The sequence below is a fragment of the Glarea lozoyensis genome, assembly GCF_000409485.1.
Source record: "Glarea lozoyensis ATCC 20868 chromosome Unknown GLAREA5, whole genome shotgun sequence".
NCBI classification, from domain to species: domain Eukaryota; kingdom Fungi; phylum Ascomycota; class Leotiomycetes; order Helotiales; family Helotiaceae; genus Glarea; species Glarea lozoyensis.
This window is the reverse complement of record NW_007361000.1, coordinates 1,796,758-1,821,861: the sequence shown is the minus strand read 5'-3', so window position 1 is coordinate 1,821,861 and position 25,104 is coordinate 1,796,758. Positions and strand designations below refer to the sequence as shown.

The window sequence follows — 25,104 nt, the reverse complement described above, 5'->3', positions numbered from 1 at the left end:
TCATCGAAATAGAAGTTGTTGTCGAAATTGGGTTACTGAAGCACAAAGTAAATAAGGAAATCAAACAGGCGAATTCGGTGGAGAAATCTAACAGGGACCTTGAAAGATAAAGTAAATGGGAGTGGCTCTCTGAAGTATTTGTCCATGACTCCATGGGAAGATATAAGAGTAGTTCTCCTTGGTATTCTTCGTGCTCTTTCGCTTTCAAGGTACTAATTTCTATTTATGATAAGTGTTCGTTTGAAAATAACGACTCTTCACTCTCTGCAGATTGGGAAAGTGTATATCAGCTCTGAAGTTCCAGTTCTCATTAGCGGCTGTGTGTAGGTGAATACAAGATAGATGTTAGCGTGAGTCAAACTTGTTAAGGTCGTAACTATCTTATATATTTCATTCCTTGTTTCTCTTCTATTTCCAACCAAGTTGCTCTCCTGACTCCACCTAAGGGGTAAAGCAAATGTCAAAAAACAAGTCAAAATGTTGTCGTGAGAATCTATTGCTCTTTTGCTTTCACGCGAAATCAAAGCCAAATCCGTGAGATAGAAATATGTTGAAAAGAAGCTTTTGGGGACATGATTTCTCATGTGACATGCTCGGTTGTGATAATCTTTACACTTATTATCGCCTTGCCACTGCTTCCTTTTCTACTTCTACAATATATAAACATTTAGAGAATTTGTTAATTCAATAAATTAAAAGAAAACCCCCTTTGTTAGGGAAACACAAAAAACTGGCTGTGTAGTTTCCCACTGAATCAACTTTTACATCAAAAAACCTGGGGACCAAGCAAATAAATTGTTCGCTTCAGCGCATTCTGTTTAAGCTTTATCCGAAGCTTTTCTGACTTCTTCTTATTCTAAAGTGGAAAATCGCTTGATAGAAAGTGGATCTTCTCACATGAAATTGCGAGTAAATCCGAAGCAAGAGACTCCAATAAGAGTAACATTATGTTATTACTTAAGTAAAAGTTTGCCTGTCACAACTTAGTTTTGTCATCGAAATAAATATCACTATCGTTTCCCCTCCACAGAAGTTGGAATTTGATCTCTACCTATCCGAGTAAAGCGGAAGAATCTAACGAAACTTCCCTTTATATAACACTAGTATCCAAACATGTTATTATATATTTTATTATATGGAACCTGCTCGACAGAAAGATGCCTCTAGAGAAAACATGCTTGAGGATACCATTTGGCATGTTCTAAGGAAATGTTAATTTATATTCTTGGATACTACGATCTCTTGCACCGCTTGAGCCTCTTCTAAGAAGAATTGTAGGTTTTGCCGTACTGCCACTAAACTATTCAATTTACCTGTCCCCAAAGTTTTCCTCCCTACCTGCTACAAGGTAAATTTTTTGACCCACTTCACTACTTTCCTAATTCTCACAATATTCAGAAGGACAAGTTTATGTATGAAAGTGAGCTGGGAGACCTGGTCTTGTGAACCCCAGGCGTTTTCTGGACCGCCATATCTGGATCTGGTAAGTCTTCTCTTATTCAAAACCAGGTACACGTTCGACGTTCGTTGGTGTGAAAGTGGTGATTTTGGTGAATGTGCTATCAGTTGTTATCCCATAAGTCTGAAAGATTGCTGAAGATACGTTGTCACCGAAAACTTTACCACCACCTAATCTTAACTCGCGGTTACAACCTGTATACTTTTGCCACCATATCTTTACTTTTCCATCTCACAATTGGTCTTATTGTACCCACACCTGAGAAATTACAACCATAGCTTGGGTGTGCTTTTCTTGTTGGCCACTTCAACCAAATGACACTTCATACATGGGATTTCGTGTTTAAAGTTTATTAAAGCCGACGAAGGGGGTTTATAAAGTGGAGATAGGGCTTATATTGTAATAACATATTAAGAAGAGTCTTTTGAAGTGACAAGCATAGCCTGTCACATCATAACCCGATACACCACAAGATGAACCCCTCCTGGAAACAATTATCTTCAGAGTATTTATGAAAGCTGTAGCACCTTTACGAAAGAAACATGGTCATGGTAACGGTTATACAACATCATCTTTACACAAATCATCGCATAGGTCCAAGAGCACAACACCAACCTTCTACTATACCACCACTCACTCCAACGCAATTCACTAACCAAATCTCCACTCACTTCACACGATTCAACTCCCCCAAATACCAAATCCTTCCCAAACTATTTCTCCCAATTCAAAGAATCAAGTTACACAACAACGCGCCATAAATTCGCGAACACATACATCAATTTTAACGGCAAGAGAAAAACATTGCCATAAATCGCAGGTGTTTGTAGGGATTCTGGTGTCTAAGCTCACCTACTTTTATGAATTACATGATTAGAGCAAAAGTATTATGTTGTTCCTCGGGACATGTGCAAAGTCATTCAGTGTCTAACCTCGCCTACTTTCACAACACAAGAGGATATACCACCGAAAGAACTTTCACCACCGAAAAACATCTAATAGTATATCAAACCCAGCATTCCCCCAGAAACAATCCCAGATCCAGACACGAGGCTGTAATTTAAGAGAGATTGATGCTATTTCACGTACCTCGACTCAGATTCTCGCCTAACAAAGCCATTAATCTAATATCAAGCGAAGGTCTAGTGTTATTTCTATAACCAATTAGCTATCATCACGAAAGGTCACAAATATAAAGTTGTCGTGCCCTATATCTCTGCAAATTCCAGACCCCGATGGCGGAAAGACTAGTATATATGTTACTTGATTCTTGGGGGAGCTTTATGATCTATTCAAGATGAGTTTGAAGTGTCTTTGTTCTGGATTTAACCCATCAATTCAGTAAACCCGACACGAAGATTTTAAGCTGGAAGAAATGAATTGATAGAGTTGTGAACGTTAGTCATGTTCTAAGGTGCTTCATGTTATTTATGCTCCATTATATACTATATATGGACAAATAGCACCACCTACCACCTCAGCGCTCATCCTTGGCTGTTATTCCCTCTCATCAGTCTCCGTATCAAAACCCCTATCTAGCTCTCGCTTATCATATGCAAGCCACCTGAAAGATCCCCTAGATCCCCAATACTTATATGAATTCCATCACATCTCCCAGCAAATTCCGTTTGAAACACAAAACGCCATATATATGCAACGCTCCGAATATAATGCAAAAAATCCCATATAAACAATGCTGCTCGCAGCATATCGCTTGTTCAAAATATACACTCCACGCTCTCTATTCGAAGAAAGGGTTGGCCTTACATAGCAGCATAAAATAACCCTGCTCCCACTGCAGCCATTGCGCCGAAACCAAGAGGCGCAGGTGTTGATTGCGCTACGTTTCTAGTAGACGTACGGCTCGCTACTCCTGCGACAGGCGCCTCGTTCAAACCCTGTGATGCAGCAACTGGATTGGTGACAGCCGTCGCGGAAGGTACAGAGTCAGAGCCAGTAGTGATCTCAAGGACATTGGTAGCTGTAGCGTTGAACGTGGTTTGAGCAATAGAGATCTCGTTGTTGGCAAGATCATAGACTAGGTAGGCGGATCGAATAAAGGTATCACCCAAAACGGCGGTGCTGCTACCAGCTGGAGCGACACCAAAGACGCAGGCACGGGTACCATCTGAGAAAGTGAGTGGGCGACCGTTGGTCGACGTTACTTGGATGACAAGTTCATCCATAGCAACCCTGATTGTTGTGCCGGAAAAGGTAAAATCCAAGGTTGTGCTGTTGGAAGCTATCGAGCAAGGAACAAATGCTGTTTCTTGGGTGGAATCGTATTGTGCACCAACTTGCTCGAATATTGCTTCAGCTATTGCGTCTGGAAGATAGGTCAGAGAACTTCCGGAATCCAACAAAACTGCCTGTGCTTGGTTGCGTGCGATGACCGTTCCGCCGAGTGAGATTGCCGTCAAAGTAACGAGAAACTCGGCAAAAACTCCTGATTGAGCTTGAATAGGTAGTGTCGTTAGTTCCCCCTCGAACTTCTCGGTATCTACTCCACCAAAAAGGATGTTCCCGGTACTGGCGTCTAGATCATTCAGCCATAAACTGTAGGCATTGGAAGCGATGGCACCGTCCGCAACCAGTTGTGCCGGTAAGTTATTGTACTTTGCCAGACCAGCTCTCCCAACCTGGACCTCATTGATCTCGTATCCAATACCCAAAATGCCTTCTGAAGATGAACTACTGTAACCGACCCCGAATTGCAATCGCGACACAGTTGCTGTCCCCATGGTAAAAGTATCCGCGACATAATCTCCAGCCGCTCCTGATCCATCCACATAAGATATGTTGAAGTAGCTCCCAATATATTCGTATGTTGAAGAGTCATTCGCACTGTACGACCCCGCTAAGAGACACGGCCGTGTCCTCCCTTGGCACAAACTAGACTCTGGCGTATTAACCCATAAATCGCTGCTTCCCGTATCGATGTGTAATCGCTGTGTTTGTGCAGGTGTTCCTAAAGATGCGTTGGCGAAATAAAGTGTTTGCTATATGCTAGTTAGTCGATGGTACGGGACAGTACGAGCACCCATACCTCATTATCCAAGCTTGCTTGAACGGTGCCAGCTCTCCTCCGCAGTCGGTCTCTCTTCACTGGATCTTCTACAAACTTTCGTTCAATTGGTAAACCAACCACTCGCGCCGGTCCGTCCGACCTCCGCTGTAACTGAAGACATTCTGTGCATGTCGACAGCAAGCTCGTAGCGAAGATTAAACTTGAAAACCCCTTCATATCTGAGGTGTCCCGTCTTGAATAGGAAATAAACTATAGAAAGTGGTTTGGCCCAAGTACCAATAATATATGCTTTGTAGTGTGATGACGCGGCTGTCAACTAGTTCTTTGGCCACTCAGTGATGTGGATGGGCGGGACCTAAAAATTAAGAAAACCCCGAAAATCGTCAAGTGCAAAATCCTGGGAGCGATCTGGAGACGGCGCTGAACCGGACTCCCTTGTATTTAGATATCGATGATTAAAAGACGTACGGAAAGCTGGAGGTATTTGTGTGCAAGGTATGACTTATAGGTAGCGATCGTGATTTGATAATACCAAGTCGGAGTTTCGGTCCAGATTAACACTATTCCCTCGTCCACAAGACCCGTTTCTCTGGGCTCTTGAGGCGGTGCTTCGTAATAGTTTTGAAGTTCGTACTTTGAAAATATGCGCCTCGCGTCGTAGGGCTGTCGTCTAGATGATCCCTCGACTTCCGGGAGGCTGTGAGATATCCCTAAACTCAAATCGCTCCAAAGCGTAAAGAAAGGTCCAAAAGAGCGAACATACACTACTTGAGTGTACAATGTTTGAAGAATGACAAAATAAGAAAAAGAAGGAGAAAGCCCCCAAGATGCCCAGTCTGCTGGGTGTTCTTGGAGTTTGGTCTTGACATCTTGGCACTTACTTTGCAGGGGCGAGCCGAGTCCGAAGAGTGACGCGGCCGTACGCGAATACCAATGAGATGGGCTAGGTCGTTTGTTGGAAGTCCACTTTGTATCGGGCCATGGCAATCATTGATGCCGGATGGCGCAGAGTGCTCTCAGCGTAAGAAAATTGGGAGAAAACCGCATTTGTCGTTTACAAATGGAGAATGTGACCAACCAGGACTTCCAGATTCCAGTGATGATCCGCATGTGGCCGTTTCTGGGGCATGGTGCTCGACCCTTTCAGGGCGATCAGACAGTAGAAACATCAATCTTTCGGGAGGGTGATGCACTGTGCGTCTCCTGGAGCGAACCGAGGGCGACGAAACACCAAGTCGAAGGGCTGATACACGCGAATAAGATTTCGGAATAAGAGGGGATATTGGCCTCGAACTTCGCAGCCTGGTGGTCCAGAGATGAGTACATTATTCGACCCGTTCGCTCATGTTGGCATCGTGAGTGAAGTATGCGGTGAGGCGTTTCGAATTTGGAGAACTGCAAAACTATCATGACACTCAGTCGGTGACTCTGGCAGATGGGTTCGTTTCCTAGGATTTGACTCTGATGCTCATCTCGGATGTATCTTCAAGGCGCATCCATCAAGGGGAGAAATAGCTCAGTAGCTAGCCATGCAAATCTGTTGGTGTATTCTATCATTGAACTTCCATCGGTCAATCACGACTCGCGAAGGAAACATGTGGAATCAATCTGGAAGCATTCGTCTGCCCAGCCACAGTCCATGGAATATGGACGCTGACTCAGTGAGGTGCCGTTAATCCGTTGAAATCAAGACTAGTTTTGCATATGAGGTGTCGGTATCCGTTTGAAATCACAAAGGTGTGGTCGTGGCAGTCGACAGTTCGTGATGTGAAAATGATCTGGAGCTGAGAAACATGGCTGGAGTGTTGATAAATTGCGCTCTTGGCCCGTGCAGTTGCCTCTAGCTCTCCGTCTTTCACCCCATCAATTTCGAGATGGACTTCCAGTACACAAAACATCCATCCACACGTTTGCCATTTCTTTGGGGCGAAAGCCATCATACCTTGGGATTTCGACTGTGTACTACTGTACTCTATATTGCAGCCCTCGAAAGAAACTTGCCGACTATTCGGCATCAAAAAATCACGCCATCTACCATTGGCATTATCCGTGTTACATCTTGGAGCACTCGTGAAGTGTCTTGGAGTGCTTACAGTCATGTGAATTATGGCATTGTGCTTACTCCAGCACGCATCTTAGATGGCTGCAGCGAGTTTCGCTTTGGAGTGATAGGGACATGTAGCCGCGAGTGCCGTCAATTTTCAAGCTGGAAGTCAAGCCAACAAAATATGTCTGGACATGTCACACAGTAGAGTCTTTGATCAAGGATCATTATAACTTGACAACACCACATAACGAAGAGATTTCAATTCAAGTGGTTGCTGACCTGGGCGAATTTTCCTTTGACTGATAAACTTCATTCTCAATCAATTTGGCCGTGAGGCTCGATAGCAAAAGATTCGGGGTATTCTCCATTGTTACGGCCTAATTCACTTCAAGATACACGTCATAATGTTGGAGTTGCACAGAATTCAGATCGAGGTTGTATCCAAGTCAAAATTGACTTGGTGTCCGAGAAAGCGTTTTTCACTTGTTTCCTGGACGGGAACTCCTGAGCGTCTATCATGACCAAGTGCAGCCTAAACAAATCATCATTTCATACCAAGGAGCTGAATCCAATTGAGATAGAAGCTGAAGGGATGTTTCGCGGCCTTTGTGTCAGGCAGCCAGTAATTGCAACTCAGATGTAGACTGTCGAATAGGAGCGATTGAGGCTGCCTGGCAAGCGAGTTTTCGGAGTTGGAGAGCATTCAGCTAACATCAAGTTATCTTTGGTCTTTGAGATGATCCTCAGAGGTTAGAATTTCTTCCATCTCGTTCGACCTGGATTTTGTCAATACTTTCCACGACTTCTTCTATTACCAGTCTATTTCTCATACATAGAAACATAGTATTATCACTTACTCACAGACATTCAAGCAACAATACTCGAAATGGCAGAAGTCGATTGGATTGATCAGGCAAGATGGTGAAATCTCTACGCTACTTATTTTTCTCAAAATTCTTCCTTATAGTAGCTAATATTAATTTTGCACATAGTCCAGTCTATGCGGTACAAAATCAATCTCCTCAACTCATTTAATCCTCATCCAAGACATCTATCTAACGACTCTCTAGTCCTTCTTCGGCGCAATGGGTTGTTCCGTAAGTCTCATATTCTCGACCTTCGGCGCCGCCTATGGAATAGCAAAATCCGGCGTCGGAGTCTCAGCAACGAGCGTATTGCGTCCAGACATGATGATCAGAAGTACTTCCTACTCTCCCACATCTCTCTCGCCTACTAACACTGTCAGACCTCATGCCACCCGTCCTCTCCGGCATTCTCAGCATCTACGGCCTTGTCGTCAGCGTGATCATATCTACACAACTAGACGAGAAATCAGCCTTACACACAAATTTCTTGTATCTGGCTGCAGGATTTACGACGGGTCTTTGTGGACTGGCGGCTGGATTTTGCATTGGGATTGTAGGGGATGCTGGGGTCAGAGGGACGGCTCAGCAGCCGAGATTATATATAGGCATGATGCTGATGCTTATCTTTGCGGAGGTTCTGGGTGAGTTGTGTTTTTCATTTGGTGGTCGCCATACTCCTGAGGAAAGACTGGGCAGGAAGGTCAATGTATGGCAGATAGCTAATTTGCATCGCAGGAATCTATGGAATTGTAGTTGGGATCATGTTGGTCAGCCAAGCGCAGGTCAATGTTACTAATTGTCGCTCGAAAAGGATCTGATATCTAATTTGCTATTTGACTTGGACGGTTGATGTTTTACACCGCGGGGATGCATTTTATTACGCAAATACTCCCTCTGGTTCATCTGGACACAAGCAATACGACGAGCTCGACGCTTCAGAAGGAAAGCACCAACCGCTAGTCAAAATTAGAATGTATGTCCGGCTTATTAGATGATACCTATAATGTGACTTGGAGCTACCCATACATCCCAAGTGTGTGAACAAAAAGGCAAATGAAAGTAGAGCTCATTTCTAGCAATCCTCATGAAGTTCAAAAGTCAGCTTTGGTAAACATCCGGTGAGCTTCTTCGCTACGTCTGTTTACAGTGGTTAGTATTATTAGGTTAGAGTCTCGATGGTTGGCTTGAATATAGCCAATGTATTTTACGTTCTATCATTTGATGATGATGATGTTCCCAGACTTCACCATACTGGGTTTCAAAAGAGGATAGCTTGAGACAGACCATTGGTTTTCAGCTTTGAGCTGTAGAAGAGACAATGAAAGAAGGTTTAAAATCGACTTTAAGATGCTATGGCTAAGTAGTGCCACGGAATCACTTTCACGACCTCAATCCAAATGCGCTTTGAAACAGACACTTAAAATCCACGATCAGAAGTTTAATAATTCTTCATTGTCCCTCAAACTCAACGTGACTATCATATTACAACCCTCCACCCCAACCACGTAAAAGCTCAAACGCCGGATATCATGTTTGAATAAAGAAACTTTCGTTAACCCCTCCCCGCAACATATTTCGTCCTCCATGTCCTCGATCGAGTATAACTGTTTCATGTGTCTAACAACAACACTCGAGACACTCGAAACACGCAAGTCCGGCGCACCTATTCTATATCAGTATCTACTCCCCCAAAATATATGAAGGTGAAGGAAGACATACAGTCCACAGCATAGTCCACCACCTCCACCACCACGCATCAAAACTGGTTCTGCAGTCATTTGCTCTGTTGAACGCTGTAAAACATCATCAGTATACCCCTCGAATACTTATTATTTGTCAAAAGTGAAGAGCGCATACGGGTTGTTCCGTCGCAACATCCGGCGTCGTACTCGGCATCTCCATCTGCTGCGTCTCAGGCTGTTGAGTTTCTTGGGCTGGCATATTGACGGTTTTCTTTCTTCTCAAATAACAGGTATATCTTCTCAAATATCAAGCTTGGATTTAGACGTGGTATGCGAACGAGGAAGAAGGCAAAGTCATACGACGCAGTAAAAGGGAAAGGCTACGACTATTTAAACCTCTGCACGACCTGGTGAATCCGCGGCAGCATGGCGCAGGGGACACATAATCCCCATGCACCGCAGAATACACATGTACTGTCTGGCAGAACGCCTTAAAACAGTATAGAGCTATCTGCAAGGCTCGGCTGACCGGGTGGTTTGAGTCCCACGAGATGCAGATTGGTTCGAGACATGTTGTGTGTGTTTCGGGTATGGACGCTCAGCTGATGGGGCATGTGGTTGGGAGGTTAGATAACCGTGTCTTACGTTTTGAGAAAGACTTTTAGATGTCCTTTTCATGATTACAGGCGAGATATTCTGTAAGGCTGTAAGGTTATGTACAAACTCAAGTAACCCAGAAGTATGCCAAGTGCCTGCCCGTCCATACAAGCTTCCAGGGAATATCTCCGTCGCCTCGGCAAATTCGGCTCGGCATGTCTTTCCCTCACTCACCTCTGTATCTATGATGTTATAATTAATATCACAAACCATATATCCTTTGCAGCAAAAGTTTAGAAGCTGGAAACCCCAATAAAGAGCGGTGAGGAATCGGTCAAATCACTTGTGACATGGTAACCTGGAGCTGATGGTCTGACTTGCATGGAGAGGCGTTTGTGGAAACTGAGTGATGCGCTAGAAGTTTCTTCAGAGGTACGAATGTACTTTGAAAGTTTATTGTACTTCGAAGTACTTCGTACTTCGTAAACGGTGCTTTGGTTAAGGTAAGGATGGGGACATTTCGTACTTGGATTCGTACTTTTCGTACATAGCCTCAAAGGTGACGTTGAGATTGCGAGTCGTCCGAAAATAGAATAGAGTGGATAGGACGGCATTTACGTGTTGAGCAAACGCTAAATGGATTGGTATTATTATGGAAGGTATAGCGCGGACTTATCACGATCAAGCATTGTACAGTAGGAGACGCAGTAAATAAATCTTGGATGATGGGTATTTGAACAATGTGGTACAAGTTTCCATCGCCTCAAATCCGAAATGGTGGTAGGCCATAGAACAGTCCTCGAACTCCAATTGAAATATGCCATTACGCTACTCTCTACCTCTTTGGAGCCCGAGTAAATTTTGGTTTGGGAAAGACAAGAGGTAGACGAAGCTTCGCCCGCTTGCGTGTTTGAGCCACCGCTCGATCAAACTTCCTGGCCTCAGCTGCAGGCAAAGGCGTTATCTTTGCTCCAATCTCCTCGAAATATTGTGACATGGCTTTGGTTTCCAGCTTCAAATCGGACTGTAAATCAAAAAGGTCCACATCAAAGTTATCGACCAAGCATGCCATGGCGCACAAATGAGTTATGACCATATCCAGCTGAAACTTGCTCATAGTTCCTCCATTGGATGTGAACTTCCGTTTAAAATTATCTACCACGGTGTATGGCATATCCTCGATGGCTTCCTTCAATTCGGTCTGCCTAGGAAGCGTCTTTTCACTCCTCCGATCTCTTGAATTGTCGAGAAGTCTTTTTACAAAATACATGTACCGGAGGATCCTGAGCTTCTCGATGTTCTGGGAGTGATTTTCAACCCTCGCCATCACATACTGCGAGGTGCCTTTGATGGCTTTCTTGGCTTTCATAGCCTCTATCCACGGTCTTACTGGTATGAGTTTCATGACTTCATCTCCAATAAGCGCATCGGTAGTATACACATCCTTGACTTCAGCAGCTTCTGTATTGGCCATTGGACGTGGCTTATTTGATTCCACGACCGCCGCAAGTTGCGCTTTTGTCGACATACCCGCAGTAGCCTTGCCAATAGTCTCCAGCATAGCTTTTGATGCAGCGTCGATCTTGACAGGAGTGCTACCATTTTCTCGGGATTGAAGGGGGTTGATTGCGTTTTCTGTGAACGAAGCAATTGCTTTCTTCGATTTTTTCGTACCAAAAGTCTGTCCCAGGTTGTTTCGAAGATCTCTTATTTTCTACACCAGACTTATCAGCATGAAATTCGAAATACTCCTGACCGTGACTTACAGCATCGGGGTCCACTTCTTCATCTGCCGCTCTGTGTGCTCTCACGGTACCGCGAACTACCATCTTTCGTGCTTCCATAACCTCGAGCTTGCCTGTCTCTGGATCAAAGACTCCAACATAATGCTTCAAGAGTGCATCTGGCCCGTCTGCAGCATCTTCCCGCGCTGTGTAATCTAGCTTTTGGTGTTCTGAAGATTGCAATAGCAGCTCTGTCGTAGAAATTGGTGTTCGACCAGGGCCAGAAGGTATGTTTTTACGTGGTTGAACATATGGTTGAAGCGAAATAGACTTTGGCAGCACGAGGCCCCGCGATGAAGCTACTAATCGTTAGAAGTCTAAAGAGAAAGGCATGCGTTTGGTGAGATTTTGTACCTATAACTGGTGCCCATTTATCGCCAGTCTTAAGAGAAATATTGACCTGCTTGTCGCCATCGATTGCAACTCTTTTATTAGATTTGGACGTGCCATCCGCATTTCTCTTCCTCTTTTTGACCTTTTCGCCTGTGTCTGCCATTGTGTTGGAGTCGTAAGAATTAATATGGAGCTGCAAGATATGGTTACAGGATGCGCCAGAAAATGTTACCCAAATATTTTTTCTGCCAATGCTCGCCGAAAAAAGGTTGGCGCAAGGAGGGGTGGAGGCTCACCGACTTTTGTCTCGTGAGCCCTGCAATTGAACGAAAACGACGGTCTATCTCGTTTTGAGCAGGGAATTGAATATTGGGAGCTGATAGTCTGTCTATATTTCGCATACTGAGAAAAATTTCAAAAACTTAGACCGTCAAATTCACCTTGTTCGATTCATTTCCATCACAGCGTTAATTCATGACCCCGCTCTGACATTAGTTCAACTTCAGCTTTGTTTGAGATTTGGGCTTTTGAAATTCACATTGCAGGACTGAAATATTACGGAAGCAAATCTTCTTTTCATTGATAAAGACCATTGGCACCTGGCATCTGTAGGCAGCTTTCCTCCACTGGCTTCTTATTTGGCAAACCCTAACTGACAATCCGACATTGTATTGACCGGTTCTACTTCCAAGCAATTCATTCCACCAAAGGCCATAAGATACGCGTCATCAAATTGATCTATCCTTGAACACCAGCCTACATGATACTGAGTGGTAGTCCCAAACTGTGATTGCGACTGAATGTTGAAAAAGGCGTAGGCGTTGATGCGGGGGATGGCATAAAATTGGAGGTTACGTTGTCATGGCGAATGATGTGCGGGGTATGAGAACCGAGATCGAGGTGTTGCGAGTAGTTTACTTGCTGTACGGAGTTTAGCAAATGTTCATTGAGCTCGGAGGAGCTTCCCAAAGCTCCCAAAGCTGGATTTGATGCTTGACTTACGATCTGGCACGAGTCTTGCGGCGCTTTCTCTTGAGGCGCCTAACGCGCTTCTTTCTCCACTTCGCTCTCATCTTGATAACCTTGCTGTTATGTGTTAGCGAGATCCAATTGAGGTGTTGTAATTGCTTACTTGTTAGGAAGTTGAGAATTTTGTGATGAAGTTGTGAGAAGTCTAAGACGGGAAATCGAAAACTGCTTGTATGTGTGCCAGCACGCTAGCCGAGTTTGGTCTGGCGTTCCCTGAAAGCCCTAATCACGTGTGGTGAGCTTGGCAACTTTTGGGGACATGAGAGTGATCGTGAATCGCACCTGGGCAGCTTTCACCCACAACGACTGGAGACTGATAAGCTGTATCGGTTAAACCGTATTTTGATAGCGTCCACGGGTTTAATCCACGCGGGAAGCTCACCGATGGATTCTCGCGGCCATGCTCTAAGATTGTTGACAGACCGCGAGCCTCCATAAATCCATAACTTCTATTCTTCCATCGGAGGATTTGCTTCTTGACTGGGAGCAATAGGTGTTTCACTCATTAGATCATTGGAGCCTTGTCGTGAACGATTCTGGTCCGGTAGATGATGGCGGGCTAGTCGGCGGGCTGGTCTTTGGACTACAGGTTCATCAGGGCCTTCACCTTTCACTGGGTATGAAGTCGAAAATTCTCGATGCCCAAGCCAGTCTACCTTGTCAGTTTAGAAGTCTTTGCCTATTACACTTCTGAGCTGGTGTGGGCGGATAGAATCCAGGTTGACGGGACTTATCTAGATGATATCGACATTGAAGAAATCGTCATCCTAAGAACTGTGTCGATACAACCAACTTCTTCGAAAATCAACGGCAGAATGAAAATGCCAAAGTATCTCGTATTTTTAAAAGATTCTGTCCGACCCAAACATGGCAAGAGGCTTAGTGAGCTGTTTACGGTATCGTCTCTTCGCTTCTAATGGGGAGGGAGCATGCTTTCTGTTTTTGCAGGAACCGTCACCTTTACTTTTTTTCAACAACATCAATTCAGAAACATCTTCCATGTTCCCTGCCATCCCTTACCTTTTCACATGTGTCTCACCGTTCAGCCATCTCCTTCATATAAATTTTATTAGTTAGACTTCTCTACAAAACAAGCAGTCATGACAGCCTTCGAGGATTCTTCGTGGAAGCACTTTGCAGAGAATGAAACCAACAAGCCAATTGCATATCTTCAACTGACCGACAAAAGCACCCTCGAAACCCGAGGTAAGTAATAGCTGCCTGCGCATCCTTTGATTAATATTGACTTTGATAGAAATCCCTCTCCGTCCCGGTGAAGAAATTCTTGTTGGGCGAGACAACCGCAAATGGTTGGTCTTGTTCCCATGGACGCCTCAGCAACGACCACTAATGCTTCTCTAGCAATGTCCCGATTGTCGACATACATGTTTCAAAACAGCATTTCCTAATATACTCCATTATCTATGAGCTCGGGAAAGAAGAAGAATTCCCGCCTAAGGTTTATGTTCTCGACCTCGAATCATCTAATGGCACGTATGTCAACAACCAACTTATCGGCATTATGGGTAGAGAAAGGAAAGGCCGCATACTGAATTATGGTGATATTATCGAAATCAAACCCTACTGGTCATTTGAGTTTCGTCAGAGGATGCCGCTGGTCGAGGAGTGGGACACCGAAGAAGAGGACGATTTCGAGGTGATTATTATCAACCATGAGCTCTGACTTTGCTTACTATGATGAAGTATTTCCGCGATCGCTTCATCGTTACGGACCGCATCCTTGGTGCAGGTACTCACGCCGCAGTATATTTAGCAGAAGATGTCCTGGAGATGAAGCAGATGGCTTGCAAAATAACTACAATACCCGCTATATTACGAGATGCTCGCAAGAAAACGTCGAAAGAGTACCTCAGTGCCCGCGAAGAATTGCGCAACGCTAGGCGCGAGATACAGCTTCTTTCCGAATTGAGTCACGTAAGATAAATCCAGCATCCATTTTAGAGCATGCTGACCTGTCAGCCACACATTGTGCATCTTGAAAAAGCCTTTTGTTCGCAGGGTAAAATGTTTGATGTTCTCCTCACGCACCACAGTTGCTTTTGCTGACTTTTCATAGATATGCCTTTTTCGAATTAGCTGGTGGTGGAGATCTCTACTCCTATCTCGAATATCATGGTGGAGTTCTGGAAGACTGTCATTGCCGAGTGATCTCATTACAGCTTGTTATTGCTGTTGAGTATCTGCACTCTAAGCAAATTGCACATCGAGACATCAAACCAGAGAATGTACTGATAACACAAACGAACCATGGAGGACGGGTAGTATTGACAGATTTTGGCTATGCAAAAAGAACAGATCCTGATACCGGGAGGTTGATGTCGAACCTGGGTACTTTAGGTTATGTTGCACCGTAAGTCAATACAAAGAAAGCGAGGTTATTGCTGATTGTTATAGAGAAATTGAAAATCCCAGCGATCCGGAGAAAGGCTACAAGCCAGCGGCGGACTTATGGTCACTTGGTATTTTAGCGGCATGCCTTCTTACTGGACATAGATTCTGCGAGCTCAGCCAAAACGAAATTGTTAGAGAAATCAACAGAGATACTTTGAAGACAAAAGGGAATGAGATATCGACAACAGCAATGAACTTTCTTCGCAGGCTATTAGTCATTGAACCAGACGATCGCATGACTGCTGCGGAAGCTCGGCACCACATTTGGCTCACAAGACCGCGGACGGAAGCAGCCCAGATTGAAGACACATATCGAAACATAATACGGCACTGGAAACCACGAGCAGATAATATCCACGTAGTTGAGGACATTCCCAGTCGCTCACCACCTAGACATTCGTCAAAGATCCGCCAGAAGATTCCTGACACAAGCGCACCATATCTAGGTTTACAGCATCGCCTCAGTGAAAAGAAGCATCGTCCTCGACGAGAGTCGTTAATAGAAATACTCAATCAAGCTGGGATGGAGTCGGGAAATTGGTTCGTTGATTCCAACGAAACAAGAAGCAGATTCTTCACAGAGAAGAAAGTCCGCGATCAGTGTGTGAGCGGCGCAGATATGTTTGGAAGTATGAAAATATCTCAAAAGGAAATAAAGTATGCATTGGAGGATGAGAAATCTGTCGCGCCTTGTACTGGCATAGGAGACGAATCCTCTAGGAGAGCTCCATTGGAAGATGTGAACGACTGTGCCATAGAATATGATTCTGAAACGGAGACCGGAGATTATTCGATTACACGAAGTGATCGAGCAGAGGCGGAACCCCAAAACCCAAAGGTTGTGGAGAAGGAAGATCTTAGCAAAAAGAGGACACGCTCGTGGGATTCCGAAGACAAACGACTTTACAGCACAATTTCCAAGAAGCATCCACCATTTGCTTCGGCTAAGGTACTACGAGAGTCTCTTACACAAAAGAAAGTATCTGGAAAGGAAAGAGATTCGACGGCACAAACACAGGAGATTATAGGGAAGTAGGGAGATAAGTCGCTTTTTGTACACTTGTGTTTTTACGCTGATACCCCCTTTGCATTTCTTGCTAGATATTTGTTTCGATCTGCATCAAAATGTACGCTTCGAGATTTGCTGGAGTAGAGTGGAGGTTCTTTGTAATATTGAAAGATATTATCGCCCTGTGAATCGATGTTCTTTGTTACCATCAACAATTCAATTGTTGTCCTTTGTGAAGAGAACAGCCTTAACAAGACGTTTAACAATCACAGAACCCGACGTCGCACCTCATACTGTCTTGAAAGCTAATAACTACTTCCAACGGCGATCCTGAAGAATCGGCAGAAGATTACGAACCAATCATTAGTCCCATCTGCCTCTTAAGTATTAACATAATGTCGGGAGTTAGCGACATCAGTCAATCATCGTCACCAGAAATTTCTGAATCAAGCGAGGGAACCTCGATCCCTGATTCAACTCCACTAACCACACCTTCAAAGTCACCCAAAACTAATCCTCAGACCAGGTGCAAAGAGCCAAAATTAACACGTCCCGCAGCTCCAACAACTAACCCTCAGCAAAACACCGAATCCCAACCGGACGCCCGCACCTTCGACAGAGAAAGCTACTATCCCATCTACAACGCCCAAGCATGTCTCCAATGCCAACTCCTCGGCCTCCGCTGCTCCTTCACCACCGCTCCCACACCCCCAACATCCTCCTCTACCCCTTCATCATCCACCTCCTCCGACCCATATATCGCAGCATATAACCGTCACAAGTGTAACCGCTGTTTCGCCACTGGCGAAGGCTTCTGCATCTTCTCCGAATCCAAAGATCAACATGGACACCCGAAATGGGTGTCCCCGCACATGACCCGGGGAATGGTGAGTCAGAGGGTAGACGAGTTGTTGGCAGAGAAGGAGGGGCCTAGAGCGTGGGCGTTGCCCGGGTGGGGGTTCGGCGATGTGGTGTTGAGGGCGACGTTTGGGGAGCCGGTGTTTCCTGAGAGGGAGACTTCGGAGGCGCTGGTGGTGGATGAAGAGGGTGAGGTGGTGTATGAGAGGAGTTATCCTGGCGGTGCGCAGGTTAAGAGGGTGAGAGAGTGTGTTTCGAGGGGAGCGGGATTGGCGACTGGGAGGTGGGATTTTGATGAGGGGAGGTATGTTGAGTTTAGTGAAAGTTATTGAGGGTTAGAGTAAGGTGTAGCAAGAGGAGTAAGATAATGCACTTCTCTCACGGTATTTGCACGGCCCCGGAATCTTTGAGCAGCATACATTGATGATGTCGAAAATAAAATATGGTTAAACGGCCATTGATGAGATTTTCCTTTTATGTGATGGGGAATTGAGCTTAGTCTTCTCTGTGAGACATCATAATAACAACGTGATCTTCCCTCATGAGTAACTTGTGCAGTAACGGCTAGCTTGAGAATTGCAATGGAATTTGCATCTATGCTTTGCTAACTTTCTTTTACCTACGATACCACCACTTATACAATCCCAGCTTTCCAACTTAGGTCAACGAGGTCGTTACTTCTTGCGTTCTATCATTAAATCTGCCAATCCGTTGGTTTTTTGACACGTGTAATCGAAACTGGTATGACAGAGATATTTACATTCGCTTAACCTGAGATCGTTTTATTCTAATCGCTATTGACAGAGAAGTTTCTACATGTCTTTGGTATCAAAACTCAATCCAACCCAACTCAGCCCAATCCCTAATACTGCTGTTCGTCCAGTGGTTTCGCACATAACCTATACATCAAAGTTGGGGCATAAGACGCATATTTACCGCTCATTCGCCGTCTACTCTTAGCCCAATCATCATAAACATCCCACCACCAACTATGAGTCTCCCCATCTCTGCCCAAATATCCAGCAATTTTCTCCTCCTGCTCATCTCCAGCACCATCAACCTGAGCACCATCCACCTCATCACGTTCTTTTCTGACCGTCTTGACACGTGCATTCCAAGGCTTGTCGACAATATAATGCAACACACCAACCTCCTCATCCCTCCACATCTCAGGATGCCAGTATCTCCAAGTCTTGAGCGCATTATAATGCCACGGCAACGGCTTCCACCTATCCAAAAAGAAATACGCGAGGAAATCCTGATCCGGAAACATAAAATCATTGATCGACTCATCCGTATTCAGCGTCTCCAACATCTTCTCCCACAGCTCCTTCGACGGATCAAAAAGAAACAAGCCCCCATTAAGCAGCAAATGCGTCTTCTTCCCCGTCCCACTCTTCGGAACCGGCGGTGCGTTCGTCAACGCATCAGGATGTTCATAACCCGTCCACGCACAATTCTCCTTTCTCCAATCGTCCGGCGCCCAGGAATCACGATCCAGATTACAGACACAAACATGATTAGCAGCGATCCACCACCCCTTCTCACTCTCCGGTCCCATGTCCGTCTCAAACACCGCATCCACGTTCTTGAAGACCAGCATATCGGCATCGAGCCAACACAGCCGCTCCCAGCCGTACATCTCGAAAACGCGGAGTTTTGTCCACGTATCCCGGAAGCGCTCGGCGATCAGGTTCTTGCTTGCGTTGGGCGGGGCCAGGGACTCTACTTTTAGGAGGTGGAAGTTGGAGAGCTGCGATTCGGCGAGGAGGGCGGTGCATGTTGCGATGTTGATGGAGGAGGTGTACAGGATCAGCAGCGGGTATTGGGAATTGTGTTTTTTGAGACTGTAGGCCAGCATGAGAACGCCGGGGATGTAGGAGGTGGATGTTATGAGGGTTATCCAGGCTCGGTTTCCGGTTTGTGGTGGTGTTGGGAAGGAGTCGAGGAGGTCGGTTTCATTGGATGTGTCGCCCATGGTCGTGATCGTATGATATATTTTAAATGATAACAAGAGCGATGTTTCTGAGGCTATATGTGTCGAGACCTTCGTAGCAATACAATAAGTGAGCGATGTTAATAATGAGCGAAATTAGAGAGCGAGAGATCCCTACAGAAATTTCTGTTTGATGCTTTTGCTTCCAGGCTCCCGATTATCAAAGTTGGCAAGAGCTATTTGCTGTTGACAACTACGAAAAGCATTGTTTGTTTACGGAGCGCAAACACCCACATCATTGACTACGTGTTATATATATTGACAACTTTTTTTTTTCCAAGACGACACTTATGTCATGATCCGGGGATTTAGCAACATGTCGTCAGTAGAGACTTGGGAAATCAAGGTGTGGACCGCTTTGCTGTTAGTCTTGAAGCCATCCGGGAAGGGCCCGCTTTCGCTTGAGCGATATGTCTGTTTGATTGGACATGACGCATTGTGTATGAATAGTGTGTGAGTGGACTTTAAGCTTTTTTCGATTCGATATTGTGGGTTATCAGTCCGCTAGGAATTGCAAAGATGTGGTATTCTAGAATCTTGTCATTTAGAGATGGCGTACGAGGGTTCCATAAAACCGCGTGTGGAGATTTTAGCTTTCGGAGCCGGAGCACCTTGTCGTATCTAGAGTCTAGACCCAGGCAAGTATAGGCATTTCCTTTATGCTATTATAGTTAGACAGCAGCATGCCGATGCGCTGAAAAACTCCTAGGAAGACTGAAGTGATGATTGACCATAAACGACATTGAAGTATGTGATTATAGTAGCATTAAAACATCGGCAACCTCATCTCCTCCTAAATTACATCTCAGTAATCCTCAATTGCTCCGGCCGTCCCGCAACGCGTCTAGGGATGTCGATTATCTGACCTTGCCCATAATTCATAGACTTCTCGCCCAAAATCCTTCTCCCTCCAGCACCACCAGACTGCTGCCAATTATTATATCCCATTGCCTTATCCGCGACTCTTCTTGTCTCCATCCCAAGCTCAATTTGGCGATCAATGAGACCAGTCTTCTTTTCAACATATCGTTCTTTAGCTTCGAGGTATGCATTTCCCGCTTCCAACTCATGAGTCCGCCATCTACGATTCGCGTCCTGGTGACGCTCCCTCCGATCGTGCATCCCATCTTCATAACCTAACGCCTGCATATTCCGTTCATGGCTGAGGTTGAGGTGTTGTTTCGACAGATCTATTTGGATCTGCCCTATCGTCCTCGCTTGGTAAAGCTCAGCAGCGATCCTCTGGTCGAGGGCCGATTGAGATAGTTGAGCTGTGTTGTGAAGGAATTCAAGCTTGAGATGGCGATTTTCCTCGATTTGCGACTTCGTGAATGCGTGTTCTCGATCTTGAAGATGAAGCTTGTGGTTGACCTCGGACTCTTTCAGAGCGTTCTTAAATTGTAGATTCTCAATCATCTGTTTCGTTTTTCCATCTCTTCAATACGCATAGCCTCAGCACGCTGAATTGATGCCGGAGGATTGATCATATCTGCCGGTTGTTCTCCACGATTTCGCCAATAGCGATCAGTTGCGCCATATTGCTTTAGCAGGCTGACGAGTTGACCTTGGGATGCTGGATTTGATCTGCAAATCCCCTTGGCGACATACATTGTGGGGGAGTATGTGTACCCATTATCCGTATAAAGATTGCAATCGGCATTGATGTGATGGAACTGACCGCAATCTAAGAAGATCTTCGTCATCATGTATGGCTCAGTACTATCGAGGGCGTGAAGAAGCAGTGATCTGCCGTTGGGAGAATTAGGGAATCGAGTTTGTGTTCTGGCACCTCCGTTGATGAGTGCTTGAATCGTCTTTCTCGCCTCCTTTTCTATTTTCTGTGGACTGGAGTTCTGCGCATAGAACGGTGCTGAGACGAGTAGCTCAGCTAGGGGACTCCTCCCCTGATGTTCGACTGAAGGTTTGCTGGGATCATGTCCTTGTTTCATCAGTAGAACTGTGGCATCCGCATTGAGGGACCGCGCTGCAATGTGGAGTGCATCTTCTGCGACTTCACAACTAAAGTTGATCAAGATTGACATGCTTGTCACATCTCCAATCTCAATTGCATATTCCAACGCTGTTCGGCCTTGATTATCGGTATAATCGAGATTAACCCCGGCCTGAACCAGGCATAGTAATACTAGCAACCGTTGGGTCCTAATGGCAACATGTAACAGCGGCTCCGGGTGTCCTTCGATAGAAGCTAGAATTCGGATTAGCAACGTTTATATTTGGTTCTTGAAGACTCACCATCCCATTTAAGCAGATGTGCAATGATCGAATCATCCACAGCCTTGGTCGAATCTGCGAGTGCCCAATACAAAGGAGTAACTTCCACCAGGAAATTTGCGCACGCGACCTTGCAGCCTTTCTTGTCATCGACCGGGAAACCAGCATCAAGAACAGCAATAAGGATGCTTAGGTTCTTGGGAAACTTTGTCATACAATATGTAACCACCGGAAGCGGAATGAGTGGATGTGCAAATGGCTTCCTGAACTTTTGATTAGGGTGTTGGGCAAAAGCATCCATAAGCTCAATTATAGCAGGCGCACCCAGCGTCAAGTCAAGAATATATGGAAAAGCGAGAGCCAGAGTCTCGCTAGTACACCGTCTCTTCAAAATCTCCTTCATCAGTTCGACAGATCCTGTTCGAACAGACTGTGTCAGTGCAATGCCTTGCTTATGATTGACATCAGCACCGCTATCAAGCAAGATCTTCACGAAGTCTAGTGTTAGGGGTTCTCTCTGGTTATTAGCAACCGCAATTATTAATGCTTCGTCCACTATTCTTCCGCTCGCGCCATTCTTAAGCAGAAGCTCCATGATTTGTAATCCTTGAGATGTCGCCCAAAAGACGTCGTCTTGTAGTCTATCGGCAAAGACCTGAGTGACTGCTGAGTTGTCATTCGCACAGCTGAGAAGTGCTCTTAAGACATCGAAATGGCACATCCTTGCAGAGATGGCCAAACTTGCGTTCTCGTTGTGATAAACAGATGCCCCGTACTTGAGTAGGGCTTCGACACTTGGGCAGTCCGGCTGTTTCACCTGCACAAGTCCAATAAGGGCATTGCTAAGAAATTCGATCCTCACCCCCGCATGTAGGGTTATTTCCAGAAGTTCTTGCTTCGTAGGACCATTTTGGATACTGAGACAGGCTCCAAGCGCCGAGTCCAGTGTCTCAGGGAGAGGTTTCTTCATTGTCTTTTTCAACAGCAAATGAAGTATCCGCGAATTTGTTGATGCGATAGCCGACCTGAGAACCGCACCATTATCGTGATCCACAGACGCTCCATATTGTAAGAGAAGTGAAGCGCTCTTGAATTGTTGGGCGATTACTGCCATCAACAAAGCATTGTCTGTCACCTCATTACTAGGATTCGTATTGAGCATGATCTGGCAGTATCTGAGTTGTGACCGCTCGTCTTTCAGTGAAAAAGCAGCATCAAATGCGTTTCGATAGGTCAGAGGAGCAAGATCCCTGCCAGTTATCATTACCGCATGCTCCGAAAGCCTTTGTTGAATGGCAATACATAGCGCTCGGCCACCGTCGAAGTTTGGATCTGCAGCAGGTAAGACAATTTTGAGCAATTCCAGACTTTCCGGCTTCTCGGCCACTGCAATCCCTAAAGCTTTGTCAACTTCAATACCAGAAGCACCTGCACCCAGGAGATGCAAGCACAACTCGCAGCACTCCGAAATATCAGTAGTAGAAATGGCGGCAGCAAAAGCCGCATCAAGTGATTGCGGCTGTGGTAGGCATTGGAGAAGCATAGTGAGAGCTGGAACGTCGACAGAATCTACGGCTTGAAAGACAACGTAGCCGTTGTCGTAATTTACATCAGCTTTTGCGTCCAACAGAAGGTAAAGAAGCCGCATCCTTTGGTTTTCATCGTCAAATTTGACTGCGCTTTGGAGAGCTCGTGACGTGACTTCTACCGATGGGCCACCTACAATAAGTATGGCCAGTAGATCGGTGTCACCCTTTTGAACGGCGTGTTCAACGTGTGTGTCTACTGCCGCACCGTTCTCAACCAACATCCGGAGCAGTCGCTCATCGCGCATCGGACTCTTGTCCTCAATAGCCATTGCTAGTGCTCGATCAACTTCAACACCCTTTGCTCCACCGTTGAGAAATGCCTGAGTTAGGACTATTCGACCTTCTTTAGAGGTCTTCCGGATATGAGGGAAGGCATATGCCAAGGATTCTATTGTCGGGCTCGCTTCCAGTAAGATTCCTACTATTGGCAGTTGCTCTCGAGAGACGGCGTCTTGCAGAGCGAGCGCATTGCGGTAGTCGACGGATGCCTTATTTGCGTTGTTTCGCAGCACTAGCATCTTGATCGCCTGGAAATCATCGTCCCTGACTGCAGATACAAGGGCCTCATGAACTCGAGACCCTTGAGCACCTCTGTCTATCAATTGGGAAGCAAGGTCCAATCGTTGCTTGGGTGTAGCATTGGGGTCGATCTCACCAAATGCTTCAGACGCCAGAGTCTCGTCAAGTATGGGTGCGCGTAAGAGTATCGACGCTAAGTCCAGACGAGTATTTGAGACGACTGCTTTCAGGGCTGCTGAGCCTTGGGCGTTAATTGATGCACCGTAACTTATGAGCAATTCTAGCATGCTGATAAGGACCGAGTCTGAGGATGAGGTTGTAACCAACTCCATCGTAATTGTTATCAGACAAGCATCTGTGCAGGGCCCTGCGGCGCCGCTATCGAGGAGGACTTCCATCAAAGACCTTTGCGCAGATGGGACATTTATTCCAAAAGCAAAAGTAATCCTCATCCCTAAATAATAATACATTAGCCATCGGAGTATCTCAATTTTTCAGCCATGTTCCCAAAGCGCAATCAGCTCAAATGTGTTGGCCGCAGTTGTGGATAATGTCTCATCAGATGGATAAGCTTGAAGGGATTAAAAAATTAAAAGAAGCACGTGCGGCTATGCTTACCTTCATCCAGAACTTGTCGAGATGGTTTCGTTACACACAAGGTCAGTGCCACAAGCAAATCCTTCCTTCCAGTCCTTATAGCTTCTTTAACGGCATCTCCCTTCCCATCTGCTCCATTAGCGTCCGCACCAGCGCTGATCAGAAGAATGAGAACGTCCAGATAGCCAAGCTTGACAGTAGAAAAAAGACGCTCGCTGATACCGTCTCGGGACATTGGTTTCTTCGCATTAATCAGTAAATTGATCATCTCGACATCGCGGCTTTTGATTGCGGCAGCAAGCGCTCCATCTTGATAGCTGGCGTCGGCGCCGTATGCAAGCACATATTCGGGAATCAGCAGTTCTCTGCCATAGGTTTGAGCTTGGAGTGCTATATCGAGAGAGTCGTCGAGGCTAATCTGATCCGAGAAAGGTGCCAGAATCTGTACCAAATCCACTTTCGTGTCCGCTGCGGCAGTAGAAAGATAATTGCTGCGAACTGCCGGCTGTCTACCCATACATTTCCAAATGATCTTGCGTTCTCGTTGTGTAAAATTCAAGTCGCCACCAGCTTCTATCAGAAGATCTCGAAGAACCTCAACAAGCCCTGGATTAGTCCCGACCTTTACAGCAGTAAACAGCTCTGTATGGATTTCCTTGTCGCTGAACGTGTTCCTCGATTTTTTGGTAACTAGTAAACGTCTGATCCGCCAAAGTGCCTCGATTTTAGCATCTTTGGAGGCACGCAGCATTTCCTGTGCTGTTTCCTCGTCCTGAATGGTCTTGAAGGTGATTCGTCGTCCTGGAATATGTTGCCGAGGCGGAGTGCAAATTAAAGAGAGTTTGTGTTCGCCAGCGAACTTGTAAAGAATAGACTGATTTACAAAGTTTGACGACATCTTACTGCACAAAAAGGAATGGAAATTGAGACGTGGCAAAGTCACCAGACTCTGAAGGTAGGAACTTCATCATGAACGAAATTCCTCGATCTGATCCAACAGCAGCCAACACAGAACGTTGTTACCTAAGTTTTTGGCTCTGCAGGCAAATTGACAATATCATAGCGAA

The 25,104-nt window shown here is 45.5% G+C and overlaps 8 protein-coding genes across 8 annotated transcripts; 3 read left to right on the top strand and 5 right to left on the bottom strand.

Moving 5' to 3' along the window:
* Positions 1-3,222: 3,222 nt before the first annotated feature.
* On the bottom strand, positions 3,223-4,703 carry GLAREA_04788 (Acid protease; the record flags this gene model as incomplete). The annotated part of the gene is made up of 2 exons (XM_008087165.1): positions 3,223-4,458; positions 4,506-4,703. 2 exons carry the CDS (start codon positions 4,701-4,703, stop codon positions 3,223-3,225), a joined length of 1,434 nt encoding a protein of 477 aa, XP_008085356.1.
* A 2,717-nt stretch (positions 4,704-7,420) lies between these two features.
* GLAREA_04787 (uncharacterized protein) lies at positions 7,421-8,196 on the top strand (the record flags this gene model as incomplete). Its single annotated transcript, XM_008087164.1, has 4 exons — positions 7,421-7,455; positions 7,605-7,631; positions 7,781-8,041; positions 8,136-8,196. The coding sequence occupies 4 exons, from the start codon at positions 7,421-7,423 to the stop codon at positions 8,194-8,196; spliced, it is 384 nt and encodes a 127-aa protein (XP_008085355.1).
* An 821-nt stretch (positions 8,197-9,017) lies between these two features.
* On the bottom strand, positions 9,018-9,341 carry GLAREA_04786 (uncharacterized protein; the record flags this gene model as incomplete). Its single annotated transcript, XM_008087163.1, has 3 exons — positions 9,018-9,063; positions 9,120-9,193; positions 9,258-9,341. The coding sequence occupies 3 exons, from the start codon at positions 9,339-9,341 to the stop codon at positions 9,018-9,020; spliced, it is 204 nt and encodes a 67-aa protein (XP_008085354.1).
* Positions 9,342-10,514: 1,173 nt separating this feature from the next.
* GLAREA_04785 (uncharacterized protein) lies at positions 10,515-11,959 on the bottom strand (the record flags this gene model as incomplete). Its single annotated transcript, XM_008087162.1, has 3 exons — positions 10,515-11,393; positions 11,446-11,762; positions 11,818-11,959. The coding sequence occupies 3 exons, from the start codon at positions 11,957-11,959 to the stop codon at positions 10,515-10,517; spliced, it is 1,338 nt and encodes a 445-aa protein (XP_008085353.1).
* Positions 11,960-13,925: 1,966 nt separating this feature from the next.
* On the top strand, positions 13,926-16,273 carry GLAREA_04784 (Protein kinase-like (PK-like); the record flags this gene model as incomplete). Its single annotated transcript, XM_008087161.1, has 7 exons — positions 13,926-14,031; positions 14,081-14,135; positions 14,188-14,482; positions 14,530-14,760; positions 14,806-14,852; positions 14,903-15,196; positions 15,241-16,273. The coding sequence occupies 7 exons, from the start codon at positions 13,926-13,928 to the stop codon at positions 16,271-16,273; spliced, it is 2,061 nt and encodes a 686-aa protein (XP_008085352.1).
* A 368-nt stretch (positions 16,274-16,641) lies between these two features.
* GLAREA_04783 (uncharacterized protein) lies at positions 16,642-17,436 on the top strand (the record flags this gene model as incomplete). The annotated part of the gene is made up of 1 exon (XM_008087160.1): positions 16,642-17,436. One exon carries the CDS (start codon positions 16,642-16,644, stop codon positions 17,434-17,436), a length of 795 nt encoding a protein of 264 aa, XP_008085351.1.
* A 530-nt stretch (positions 17,437-17,966) lies between these two features.
* GLAREA_04782 (Nucleotide-diphospho-sugar transferase) lies at positions 17,967-19,082 on the bottom strand (the record flags this gene model as incomplete). Its single annotated transcript, XM_008087159.1, has 1 exon — positions 17,967-19,082. The coding sequence occupies one exon, from the start codon at positions 19,080-19,082 to the stop codon at positions 17,967-17,969; it is 1,116 nt and encodes a 371-aa protein (XP_008085350.1).
* An 816-nt stretch (positions 19,083-19,898) lies between these two features.
* On the bottom strand, positions 19,899-24,935 carry GLAREA_04781 (Ankyrin repeat-containing protein; the record flags this gene model as incomplete). The annotated part of the gene is made up of 4 exons (XM_008087158.1): positions 19,899-20,479; positions 20,545-21,306; positions 21,354-23,894; positions 24,059-24,935. The coding sequence occupies 4 exons, from the start codon at positions 24,933-24,935 to the stop codon at positions 19,899-19,901; spliced, it is 4,761 nt and encodes a 1,586-aa protein (XP_008085349.1).
* Positions 24,936-25,104: the final 169 nt, after the last annotated feature.